The sequence below is a fragment of the Sus scrofa genome, chromosome 5 (genome assembly GCF_054392235.1).
Source record: "Sus scrofa isolate SSC_HxYL_T2T_F1_AM1 chromosome 5, Sscrofa_HxYL_maternal_Yorkshire_Landrace_v2.0, whole genome shotgun sequence".
Classification (NCBI taxonomy): domain Eukaryota; kingdom Metazoa; phylum Chordata; class Mammalia; order Artiodactyla; family Suidae; genus Sus; species Sus scrofa.
The window spans coordinates 53,927,190-53,939,433 of record NC_139387.1 but is presented as its reverse complement, the minus strand read 5'-3'; the positions used below and the strand labels follow the sequence as shown (position 1 = coordinate 53,939,433).

At 40.1% G+C, this 12,244-nt stretch overlaps 1 protein-coding gene across 2 annotated transcripts in view; it reads right to left on the bottom strand.

Moving 5' to 3' along the window:
- The window catches only part of ITPR2 (inositol 1,4,5-trisphosphate receptor type 2), a 529,852-nt gene that overhangs the window by 342,127 nt on the left and 175,481 nt on the right, over positions 1 to 12,244 (bottom strand). For both annotated transcript variants that reach the window (XM_021092919.2, XM_084956514.1), the window contains 3 exons: positions 11,593 to 11,844; positions 10,555 to 10,699; positions 8,944 to 9,094 (listed from right to left, as the gene is read on the bottom strand). In XM_021092919.2, the coding sequence (XP_020948578.2) occupies positions 8,944 to 9,094; positions 10,555 to 10,699; positions 11,593 to 11,844 (548 nt within the window). The remainder of the gene's footprint in view (positions 1 to 8,943; positions 9,095 to 10,554; positions 10,700 to 11,592; positions 11,845 to 12,244) is intronic.

Below are 12,244 nucleotides of genomic sequence, written 5' to 3'. Positions count from 1 at the left end.
AGAATAAGACTTGAAAGTCAAAACGACTCCTTGATCCATGGGCTGCAGAATGGATGCTGTGGTAGCAGCCATGAAAACAACATTCATCTCTTTGTACATCTCCATCAGAGCTCTTGGGTGACCAGGTGTCTTGTCAATGAACAGCAATATTTTGGAAGAAATCTTTTTTTCTGAGCAGCATGTTTCAACTGTACTAAGTAGGCTTAAAATATTCAGTAAACCATGCTGTCAACAAATGTGCTGTCATCCAGGCTTTTTTGTTGCACTGAAAGAGCACAGGCAAGATAGATTTAGCATAATTCTGAAAGGCCCTAGGATTTTTGAAACAGTAAAGGAGCATCAGTTTTAAATTTAAAGTCATCAGCTGCATTAGCCCCTACCAAGAGTCAGCCTGTCCTTTAAAGCTTGGACTTTCCCCTCTAGGGACTTCTCTCCTCTAGCTATGACTGTCCTGGATGGCATCTTCTTCCAATGGAACGCTGATTTGTCTTCATTGAAAAATCTGGTTGTGAGCGCAGCCACCTCCATGAATTATCTGAGCAAATCTTCTGGATAACTTGCTGCAGCTTCTACATCAGCATTTGCCGCTTCATCTTGCACGTGCATGTTACGGAGCTGGCTTCCTCCCTTAAACCTCAGGAACCAAACTCTGCCAGGTTCCAACTTCTCTTCCTCATTGTCTCTGCTTTCATAGAACTGAAGAGAGTTAGGACCATGCTCTGGATCAGGCTTTGGGTTACAGGACTGTTATGGCCTATTTGATCGGTCCAGACCAGTACAATTTTCTCCGTATCAGCAATAAGGCTGTTTCTCTTATCATTCATGTGTTCATTGAAAGGGCACATTTAATTTCCTTCAAGAACTTCTCCATTGCATTCACTGCTTGGCTGACTGGTACAAGAGGCCTGGCTTTTGGCCTGTCTTGGCTTTCAACATGCCTTCCTCACTAAGCTTAATCATTTCTAGCTTTTGATTCGAAATGAGAAACATGCAATTCTTCCTTTCACATGAACACGTAGAGGTCACTCTAGAATTATTAACTGGCCTAATTCCAATATTGTTGTGTCTGAGGGAATAGGGATGGGGGGGCATCAAGGTGAGGAGAGATGGGAGAGTAGCAGGTTGGTGAAGTGGACAAAACACACAAAACATTTATTGATTAAGCAGCCCCAAACAATCACAAGAGCAACATCAAAGATCACAGATTGCCATGACAAATATACTAACAATGAAAAAGTTTGAAATATTGTGAGAATTACCAAAATGCGACTCAGAGACACAAAGTGAGAAAATACCATTGGAAAAATGACTCCAATAGACTTGCTGGATTCAAATTTTCAATTTGTAAAATCAGCGAAGCACAATAAAGCTAAGTGCAATAAAAGGATGTATGCCTGTAGTATCCGCAGTATCCTAGGATTGGATATCCTTCAGCAGGCACAAAAAGAAATGCATAATTTTTTTAAAATGAAGGGTACTTTCAAGTATATTGAAAATATCCAGTTTATCAGCCAGTATAGGTGTGTGCTTTGAACTTCTCAACATGGCAAAGAAGAGGATTGCTTGGCATAATCCTTCCACCCAAAAGATCAATTACACTGAATGGTGCCTATGCATTTTAGATCACTGAGAGTAAATGACAGGTATTAGGAGAAGCAAATTGACTGAACAACATAGCCTGCTGAGAGAGAATACATTTGTTTGAAAACAGTATCTTTCTTCTTTTTTTTTTTCTTTTGTCTTTTCAGGGCCGCATTCACAGCACATGGAGGTTCCCAGACTAGTGGTTGAATCAGAGCTGTAGCTGCCAGCCTACACTACAGCCACAGCAACACCAGACCGGAGATGCATCCTAGACCTACACCGCAACTCACAGCAATGTTGGATCCTCAACCTATTGACTGAGGCCAGGGATCGAACCTGCATCCTCATGGATACTAGTCATATTCGTTTCCGCTGAGCCACAGAGGGAACTCCACTGTATTTCTTTTCTTAAGTGAGTACATAGCACATGAAAGGTTGAGAGTTGAGAGTTGTGAAGATAAGCATCTTCTCCACCATTATAGTAAAGGCCAGGGCAGTGCCAGCACCCTGTGTCTCCAGTGAGTACATCTGGATAATTTTCTGAAGGGACCACCTTGAGGGCACCAACCTGAGAAGCTGTTTCTGAGCCTGGCCATTTCTTCCGAACGTGCCAACTAAATGCCACAGTGATGCTGAGCAGTCACAGCCTGGGAGCTGCACACAAGCACCCAAGCAGCTCAGGATAAGGAAAACTCCCAGGCCATGAGGTAGGCTGTGCTGTAACCAAGGATGCAGAAAAGGAAAACCTCTGGAATCGCCACTTTCCGAGCCAGCCATCCCCATCACTTAAAAGCTAATCACTGACATTGAAGCCTATAGGATTTCCCAGAAAAACACATGTGTGTACATCCTATTTAAGGCAGGCACCCCAAGGCCAGTATGGAATGGAACTTCTGGAACCACAAGCCTTTACCTCCTGGACATGCCTCTTCTTCTGCTCCTGACCTGCCAAACAATGACCAAACACATTTCTCTGAATGTCTCACCCCAACGGCGCTGGAACAGACTTCATAAGTGGTAAGTAGATCAGAAGGATAAAAAAAAAAAAAGACATCGTTCTATTGCACAAAATTTTCCAGACACAGTTTGAGAAAAGAAAGCTGTTATCACGTACTTGAAAGAGCTGGTTCGTCTAGCCACGAGGCTTAGGAAGTTACCTCCTATTTTTTAAAAATTGTGCTTTGCAAATGACTTCCAATTCAAAATAAAGTTTGATTAAAAATCAGAACATATAATCCCAAGTATTTGAAGACAAATGAGTCAAGATGATGCCACACACTGTAAGGTAGCAAGATTGCTACAGCTCCCCAACTTGTCCTTTGAGAACAGCAATTCTTTTTTTCTCCAGGTACTTCCCATAATCTGGGATTTCCTCTCTGGCATCAACCTCTGTCTCGCCCTGTACCACAGAAATTTTTCCCAGGCCTGACAATCCTGTCTCCACATTTGGAAATTCCAGAAATGTGTTCTCTCTTGCTTCTTTTGCTAAGAATTTATAGAGTCTAAAAAGACTTTTTTAGGGCTTTGTAGCCTAAGAGAACTCCGCTATAATAAACACATCGCCTAGAAGAAATGCAAGATAATGCTGCAAGTTTGAAGCGTCACCTTGATATAATGAATCATTTTCCATATAGTGAATCATTTTCCTTGGCTAATTATTTAAGTCATTAACTTTTCTGTTTTGAAATACTTCCAAGTTTATAGAAAGAGTTGCAAAAATAGTACAAAGAACTCAGAATACACTCTGCCCGTATTTGTCAGATTCACAAATCCTGTAACATTTGCATCCTCTCTCTCTCTTTAAAAACACACACACACAATGTCTTTCCTGCACTATTTGAGACATCATGACCTTTTAACTCTCAATTCTTCAGCCTGTATTTGCTAAAAACAAGTACATTCTCTGACATAACTACAGTAGAGTAAAACTATAAAGTTCAGGAAATCTGATACAATTCTACAACCTAATATACCAATCCATACTCAAATTTTACCAATCGTGCCAATAATGTCTTCTGTAGATAATAATTTTCCTGATCCAGGACCTAATGTATAGCAAAGGGCACTATATTCAATTATCTTTTTTTTTTTTTGCTTCTTAGGGCCACACCTGAGGCATATGGAGGTTCCCAGGCTAGGGGATCCACAGCCACAGCAACACAGGATCTGAGCCACATCTGTAACCTACACCACAGCTCCCAGCAATGCTGGATCCTTAACCCACTGAGCAAGGCCAGGGATCGAACCTGTGTCCTTATGGATGCTGGTAAGATTCATTAACCGCTGAGCATGACGGAAACGCCTATACTCAGTATCTTGCAGTAAGCTCTAATGGAAAAGAACCTACATTTCCCCAGATGAAAAGACGGCGCTCTACATAACATACGAGTCTCAAAAGGGAGAGACATCTGCAGGACACATCTAGGTGTTTCTTATCAACACAGAAGTTTCTTAGAGAATTATAATTGGCTGATAAAAACAAACATGAATCCCTTTTTATACTGGACTAGAACTACGGTGTTTCATATTTCATTGCTAGAGTAAAACTGTGTGTCACAGTTAAGTCACACACACTACATGTATCACACTACATGTGATCTATGTAAAACCACTGAGCACATCAAATACTCAGTGAACAGTGGCTATCTAGGAAGTCTATGATATAAGCCAAGGGACAATTAAAATTACTTTTCGTTGGCTTCCAAGACATCATATTCTCCTGGTTTTCCTCTTTACTCATTGGCACTCTGTCCCAGTCTCTTTGGCTGGCTCCTCCCCTATGTCACTGGTCAACATTGGAGCATCCAGGAGTTTAGACATGGGTTCTTCCCAATCAACAATGACTCCTTAGGTGATTGTATTCAGTCTGACATTCTGAACGTCTCCTGGGCACTGACTCTCACATTCATATTTTCTACCCTGACAACACCCGGAGTTCATTCACATACCCAGCAGTCACCTTAACATTCCCCATTGGCAACTTCACACCCGATACGCCCAAACAGAAATGCTGATGGTCCCTCCACCCCGACTTTCTCATAGTCTTTCTCACCTCGATAAAGAGTACCACCTCCACCCAACTGCTTTCAAAACCAAGGAATTATCTTGGACTCTTTTCTTTCTTTCCCACTCCACACCCAAGTCCTATTAGTCAGGACTGGACTGTTCCACATCCACCCACTTCACACCACCTCTGCCACTGCTGTCCTGGCCCCAAACCATCATCCAATTCCGCCATAGCCTCCTTTCTACACGCTTTCTAACATGTATGTCCACACAGGTGTTCTCTATCATCCAGTCAGCAGCCAAAGTTATCAAATTACACTGATCCCTTCTCAAATCCAAGGATCTGCAAGTCTCTACAATCTGGGCTTCTCCTACCTTTTCCCCTACTAGTCTCCCTTCCCTCCCTTCACCTCAGCCAAAACAGCCTTGCTCTTGCTCTGCACACATGTGAAGCTTACCCTGCCTCAGGACTGTCTTCCTTGATGCATACAGGTCTCTGCTCCAACATCAGAGAGGTTGTCCATTCCACCTGAGCTAAAAATAACTGCCCCTCCCTTAATCTGTCATGCTCCATATGACCCTACTTGATTTTTATCCATAGTAACAGTGTATATTCATTTGTTTATTATTTGACTGTCTCCCCCAATAGAGGGAGGGGGGATGATGCCATTTATTTATTAACTGTCTGTTCTTCCTAGGTCTAAGGACTCTATCTTGTTCATCATTTATTCCCAGTGACTACTCATATAATAGCTGCTTAATAAATTCTTACTAACTAATTTAATTACTGGTTCTCAGCTGAAAGAATGATTAAGGTCGTCAGAAGCGAATGGAGGTCATGAGAAAACATGAAAATCATAAAAATATTAAAAAGAGTGAAAAGAAAAACTCTTAAGAGTGCAGACATGCACAGGACAGTAGAGAGTACATGCAAGATATTAGTAAATTTTCAGAGGAATAAGGCCCTTTTCTTTAGGGTTAAACTTTGAAAACATACTATAAGCTCTGAGACCAAAAGTCAAGATCAGTTTCCAACTTGATCTGGTGTAAAATAAATTGAATATTGTAAAAAGCATCTGTCCTTTCCTTTTTTTCTCCATGTGCTTTCATAGTGCCTCCCTGTCCTCCTGAGCACTCTCTGTGATCATATACTATTTACAATGGTTTCATCATACTGTCTCTTAAGTCTTAGAAAGTACCATTCTATACAACCTCTCCATGTGGAATTCAGGTTACCTTTTACTTACAGAACAGTTTCTTGGATTGGAAATTTTTTTTTTTAATTTTATGGTGCACCCACAGCATATGGAAGTTCCCAGGACAGGGACTGAATCCAAGCCTTAGCCAAAGCAATGCCATATCCTTGAACCCGCTGCACTGGGCCGGGGATTGAACCTGAGCCTCCATGGAGACCTGAGCCACTGCAGTTGGATTCTTAACCCATTGCACCATGGTGGGAAATCCTGGGTTGGAATTTTAAATCTCCATTCTGTTCCACTGTTTTGTATTTCTTCTTCAGGGCCTCCAATTATTCATATGATGGCTCTTCTTTGCCTTTCTTCCATCTCAACCACTTTCTTACTTTTTTTTCCTTGTTTCTTTAAATCCTCAACATACTCATCATTGAAATGGTGTTTCTGAAATGGTGTTTTCTATACTTTCATTCAAATCTATTCTCCCTTTGATATCTTGTAATTTTAGCCACTTATTTCCAACAATGATAATAATAATAATAATAATGTCCATCATTTTATTCTATTTCTTCCCTGAATCCAATCAACTTTCACTTCATTTCTTCCATTTCTTTGGTCCATTTCTAACTTTATGATTCAAGATGTTTTTCGTATGTTCATGTTTTCATCTTTGAAGATATTTAATTCAGTTTAGAATACCATGTTACAATTTCCTTCTCTTTCATGGCTGATTTTCAGAGAAAAATGTCCATCAACAGAAATGTTTTGATCCTCCATTCTGTTTTGATCTTATAGTCCTTTCATACAGATGAAGACTGATTACATCTCTGTATTTTATGGCCAAGGTGACAATAGGAGCTGGTTTACATGATCTTTAGTTCAAGAGCACCCTCTCCTGTCTGAGTTATGAAGCGCAGTTTCATTAAAGTTTGGCTTTTGTTTGGGAGCCTTAGAGGAAGAATTAAATTTTCTTCAATTATCTTTGTTTCCCTTTTTTTTTTCTTTTTTGGGCCTTGTAGGGCCGCACCGAGGGCATATGGACTTTCCCAAGCAAGGGGTCAAATCGGAGCTATAGCCACACAGGCCTATGCCACAGCCACAGCAATGCTGGATCTAAGCCAGGTCTGCAACCTACACCACAATTCACAGCAACGCCAGATCCCCAACCCACTGAGCGAGGCCAGAGATTGAACCCACAACCTCATGTTAACCTTGCTCACCTCTAGAAGCACTGCATTCCCACAACTGCTACCTGTGTTATTTCAGGTTCCTTCCTCTATACTCAGCTCTTATCTATCTGGATTCTTTTCAGTACTTTCACCCTTAGGATAGATGTCCTCTTTCTAAAAGCGACCTTGGCACAATCCCTTCTTGTCTCATCCACATGGTTTTTCCAGAACCCCCTAACTGCCCACAGTGCCACTAAAACTGGTGCAACTTGTCCACTTACAATAAGCGAAGTTTGTACTGTCCTGTCTTCCAGTTCTACTGAAGGGGAGGGATTTAAGGGGTTTAAGTTGCTTCTTAGTGATCTGTACAGATTTTCCGCAAATACAGAAGGAATTGAGATTTAGACAACAGAAATTCATTACATCAGCCACTTATTTGTTTACAATTCTTTTATCAGATATTTCTGCCTCATGATTTCTGGTTTTATTCTTCTAATCCTGTAGTGGATACTGGAGTGGATACTTGTGCTCCACCCATACTGCCTCTCTTAGGAGCAGAGACATCTATTTCCTCAGCTTTTTGCATTCCCACAGCTGTGCCTCTCACTAAGAGGGACCCTTAGCCAGAGCCTTATTCAACGCTACACACCCCCTCTGTGATGCAGCCAGCAGTCAATGCTGGCTAATGCAAGGACACAAAGTGCAGCCCCCTTGCCTGAATTTGTGACCACTCTAAAGGGACATCCCAGCTCCAGAGCTCCCTGCAGGATCAGCGAAGATCTCAGTTGTCACCGTGCTGTGGGTCAGCTTCTGTGTCTGCCCGATCCTACCTTCCTGCTTTCCAGATTGTCTATACTAAATGCACTCCTCAACATACATTCTACACCAATTCTATACCAACAAGGAATTTTTAGAGCATCCAGCCTAAGACAATCACCATCCACCCCTCCCCTCCAAAAATTATATTGAGTTATGAGACAGGCACTGTCCTAAGTGCTTTGAATATGTTGTGCACATTCAGTTGATTCTCACAAGGAAATCATAAGGGAAGGTACTATTATTACCATCATCATACCTCATAAAAAAAAAGAAACTCTTAGAGAAGATAAGTACCTTGACCTAATGGTCAAGGCAGGATGTGCACGTAGGCATTCTGATTCAAATGCACATGTCTTGTCCACTTTGCTGGCTTGACCATCACCACTTCTCTGGTGTAACCCTGACTGTACCCACACTTTTCATTTTTCTGTGCCCTGGTATGAAGCAGAGCCAGCACATGGCATATACCAGATGATCACAAATACTACAATGTTTTATTTATTTATTTCTTTTTGGCCACAGCATGCAGTGCTTGATGTGGGAATATCAGTTCCCACACCAGAGATCGAACCCAGGTCGCAGCAGTGAAAGGGCCAAATCATAACCACTAAACCACCAGAGAACTCCCAAGCTTGTTTTGTTTTGTTTTTTGTTTTCTGTTTAGGGCTGTGCCCACAGCATATGGAAGTTCTTGGGCTAGTAGTCAAATCAAAGCTGCAGCTGCCAGCCTACACCACAGCCACAGCAATGCCAGATCTGAGCCATATCTACAACCTACGCCACAGCTCATGGCAATGTTGGATCCTTAACCCACTGAGCGAGGCCAGGGATTGAACCCACATCCTCACTGATATTAGTTGGGTTCTTAATCTCCTGAGCCACAACAGGAACTCCAAGATGTTTTTATTTTTTATCACGTAGTATTTTCCCTCATGGATTGACCATAACATTAGCTGCTAAAGATAGGCTTCATCGATCTTATGAAGTTGTCTTTTAAAGCTTTTCATTAAACCCAGAGAAGCATCTTTGTAAACCCAGGCTCTTTTCCCTCAGGACACATATATTAGCAGATCCATGCTAGCAACCACTTTTCTATAGCTTTGTTTTTTATCTCACCTCAAAGTAATACCAAAAAAAAAAAAACACACATAACTTTTCTCAAAGGTTCTTACCTCCGTCTTGAAATTTGCTTAATCTTTCAAAATATGATGACATGGGGACCTGTACAATATCTAGGATAGCCAGCAGTGTTCTTGTTAGCCTTAATAATTCACTGAAACTATAAAATCCAAAGTATATGAGATTCCGAGCCAAGTGGACCACCTTAATTTTAAAAGAGGGGGGAGAGAGTGGAAAAGAAAAGAAAAACATTAGGAACTGAAATGAGCATGGACTTTTTATTATCTAAGTTAGCACAGGCATTTCTAAACTTTCTAATTCTTTAATACCTAGGAATCAAAATTCCTGCAAAAGCAACTACTGAACTCTAATTTATTCATGTTTAGAATTGAATCCAAATAGAACCAGTTCATCAACCCCATCAAAGGCCCATGTGAGAAGATATAGAGTCTGGTCAACAGCCAGCAAGGAAGCAAGAAGATAAGATTTTAGTTGTATCAGGGTGGTTAAAAGAGGTTTACATTAGAACAAAATTACCTCTTATTTAAATACTAACTTATTTAAGTCAGTAGGATACCATTTATTACCACTTAATAAATAGTTACATTAAGGAATTACTTAATAAATGGATATGATCCATGAGATTTGTCCAGAAATATATGTTCCCCATGCCACTGTGTGGTCTTCTGGATACCACAGGACATTCTAAGTGTGAGAGTCAGCTCCCAAGATGGCCCCCAATATAGGGTCTCCTTCCATATCACCCCAGGGTTAGTCAGTGTCACCAACAGAATACAGCAGAAGCAACGGCATGCCACTTCTAAGATTAAGTTACAGAAGATTGCAACTTCTATCCTGGGCATTCTCTCTCTCTCAAATGGTTGCTCTGGGGAAAGCCAGATGCCATGCATCTAAGGACACAAAGACAGCCTATGGAAAGGCCCAAGGGCAAGATGTGGTGTCTAGACAATAGCCAGGGAGGAAGTATGGCGACCAAAAACCATACAAGTGAGCTTAGAAGCAGATGGCCTAGCCCCAGAAGACTACAACCCCAATCAACAGTCGCATTACAATCTCATGAGAGAGCCTGACACAGACCCACTCAACCAGTAAGCCCTCCTAGATTCCTGATCCACAGAAACCATGAGATTATAAATGTTTGTTGGCCGGGGCTGCTAAACTTGGGGGTAATCTGTTACAGTCCACTAAGGTACTTAATACACCAGGTATCATGAAACGGTATCATCTCTCTAGTTTTGTCGCCATAGCCCCAGAGCGATGTTATAAATGGAGGTATTTCAATTCAGTTTAATGAGGCTAAAAACCTCACCTTCATGGAGATGAAAAAAATGTAACCAAACATATTATAAATACACAAAACTGTCTTTGTTCATTACATGCAATAAAGTTTACAAAAATAAATGAAACAAAAGAATAAAAAATGAATATCTAACAGATAACTAAAATATTTTGTACTGTACCTCAGGTATAATTAAAGCATCAAATCTATCTTTTAATCAATGGCAGAGGGAAATTAATTTAACTACCTAATTACCAAAACATCCCAACTATTAGAGGGAAGAAATCTTTGATGTTCAATGAATTTAATTTTAGACAGGATAGAATTTTTAAAACCTCACAAAGTAATTGTTTTTAAAAATTACCTCAAATGTCAGTTTATTTTTTTCTTTATCTCCAAAAGGAAAAGGCTGATTTACAACCTCTTTCAAGTACTCTTCAACAAATTCCATTGTCAGTGCAAATTTCCTCTTCATATCATTTCTGGAAGAGTCTGTTATGGAATCATATCTGAAAAGACAGAAAGAATTTAAAGCAAGTTAAATTGATTATAATCATTTAAAATAGGAAAAAGTATATACTTTAACCTCCTGGCTTCTAAGCTAGGGTAAATTAATTAATCTTTATAGACACTGTGTCCTCATTTGTAAAATGGGGCAATTTTGAAAGGATTTAATACATGAAAAGCATTTACATCACAGTCTATCATAATATTAAGGACTTAACAAGTTGTTACTCCTTTTATTAATATGATTTCTGTCTGTTGGTTTCCAGAATAACATTTCTATTATCAAGAGCTGTCATTTTCACTTTCCAAAAAGAGTATCCCATTTGCATTTGAAAGATTAACAACCCAAGTTTGAACACAAAAATGCCTTTCCTTATATGGCATTTCAATACTGAAGACAACTGGGGGAGAGATGGATTCGGAGTTTGTTATTAGCAGATGCAAACTACTATATGTAGGACAGATAAACAACGAGGTCCTACTGTGTAGCACAGGGAACTATATTTAATATCCTGTGATAAACCATCATGGAAAAGAACATGAAAAAGAATGCATATACTTATAGCAGTCACTTTGTTGTACAGTAGAAATTAACACATTGTAAATCAACTATACTTCAATAAAATAATTTTTTCTTTTCTTCTGTATAAAGCTTTTTATTTTTTTTACTTTATAATGATTTTTATTTTTTCCATTATAGCTGGTTTACAGTGTTCTGTCAATTTTCTACTGTACAGTAAGGTGACCCAGTTACACATACATGTATACATCCTTTTATTGCATACTATGCTGGATTGGGAATTGGAGGTCAATAAAATATTTTTTTAATCGAAGACATTTGATTTTGAGTTCATTTGCTGAACTTATAACCCTCAAGAAATTTTTCCAAACATACTCATGAATTGTGATCTTTGTGGGGATTTCTGTCCAGAGCCTGGCATAGCGAACAGGCACCACTGACTCCTGGGGATCCCGGTCAACATGCATGTGCAGCATTAGGCGACAGAAAGATGCTCGGAGGTCAAAAGGCAGGCTCTCATCGGACATACACCGCAGGATCAAATCAACAGAGAGCTGTGTGGAAATCTGGTTTATGGCCAGATACTGGCGATCTAAGCACATCCTTGCGAAGAGATTTAGCTGGTACCTTAAAAATATTGAACATATTACATTATTTGTCTTATCTAGGTCAAATTCATAAATATTATCATATCAATCAGCATCTACTTTTATGATTTCAATATTCCAAGTGTATGTGATACTCGAGTCAAACTCTTTGGGTAGTAGGTTAAGGGATCAAATGACAACACATCGGTGAAATCATCTCTATGCCCATTCAGTTGCAATTTCCCTTACTTGTTCCATCGACATGTGCCTGGTAGAGAGTGTCATCAGACTCTCAGTTCTCAGTCTCCTAGGATTACAAATACACTAAGCCTGAAGGCTAGGGATAATAGCTCACATGAAACCCTCTCTCTCTGCCTTGCCCAGGCTCACTCAGCTCTAGGCTCTGGTATTTATATGCCAAGTTTAGACTCACTCAGTTC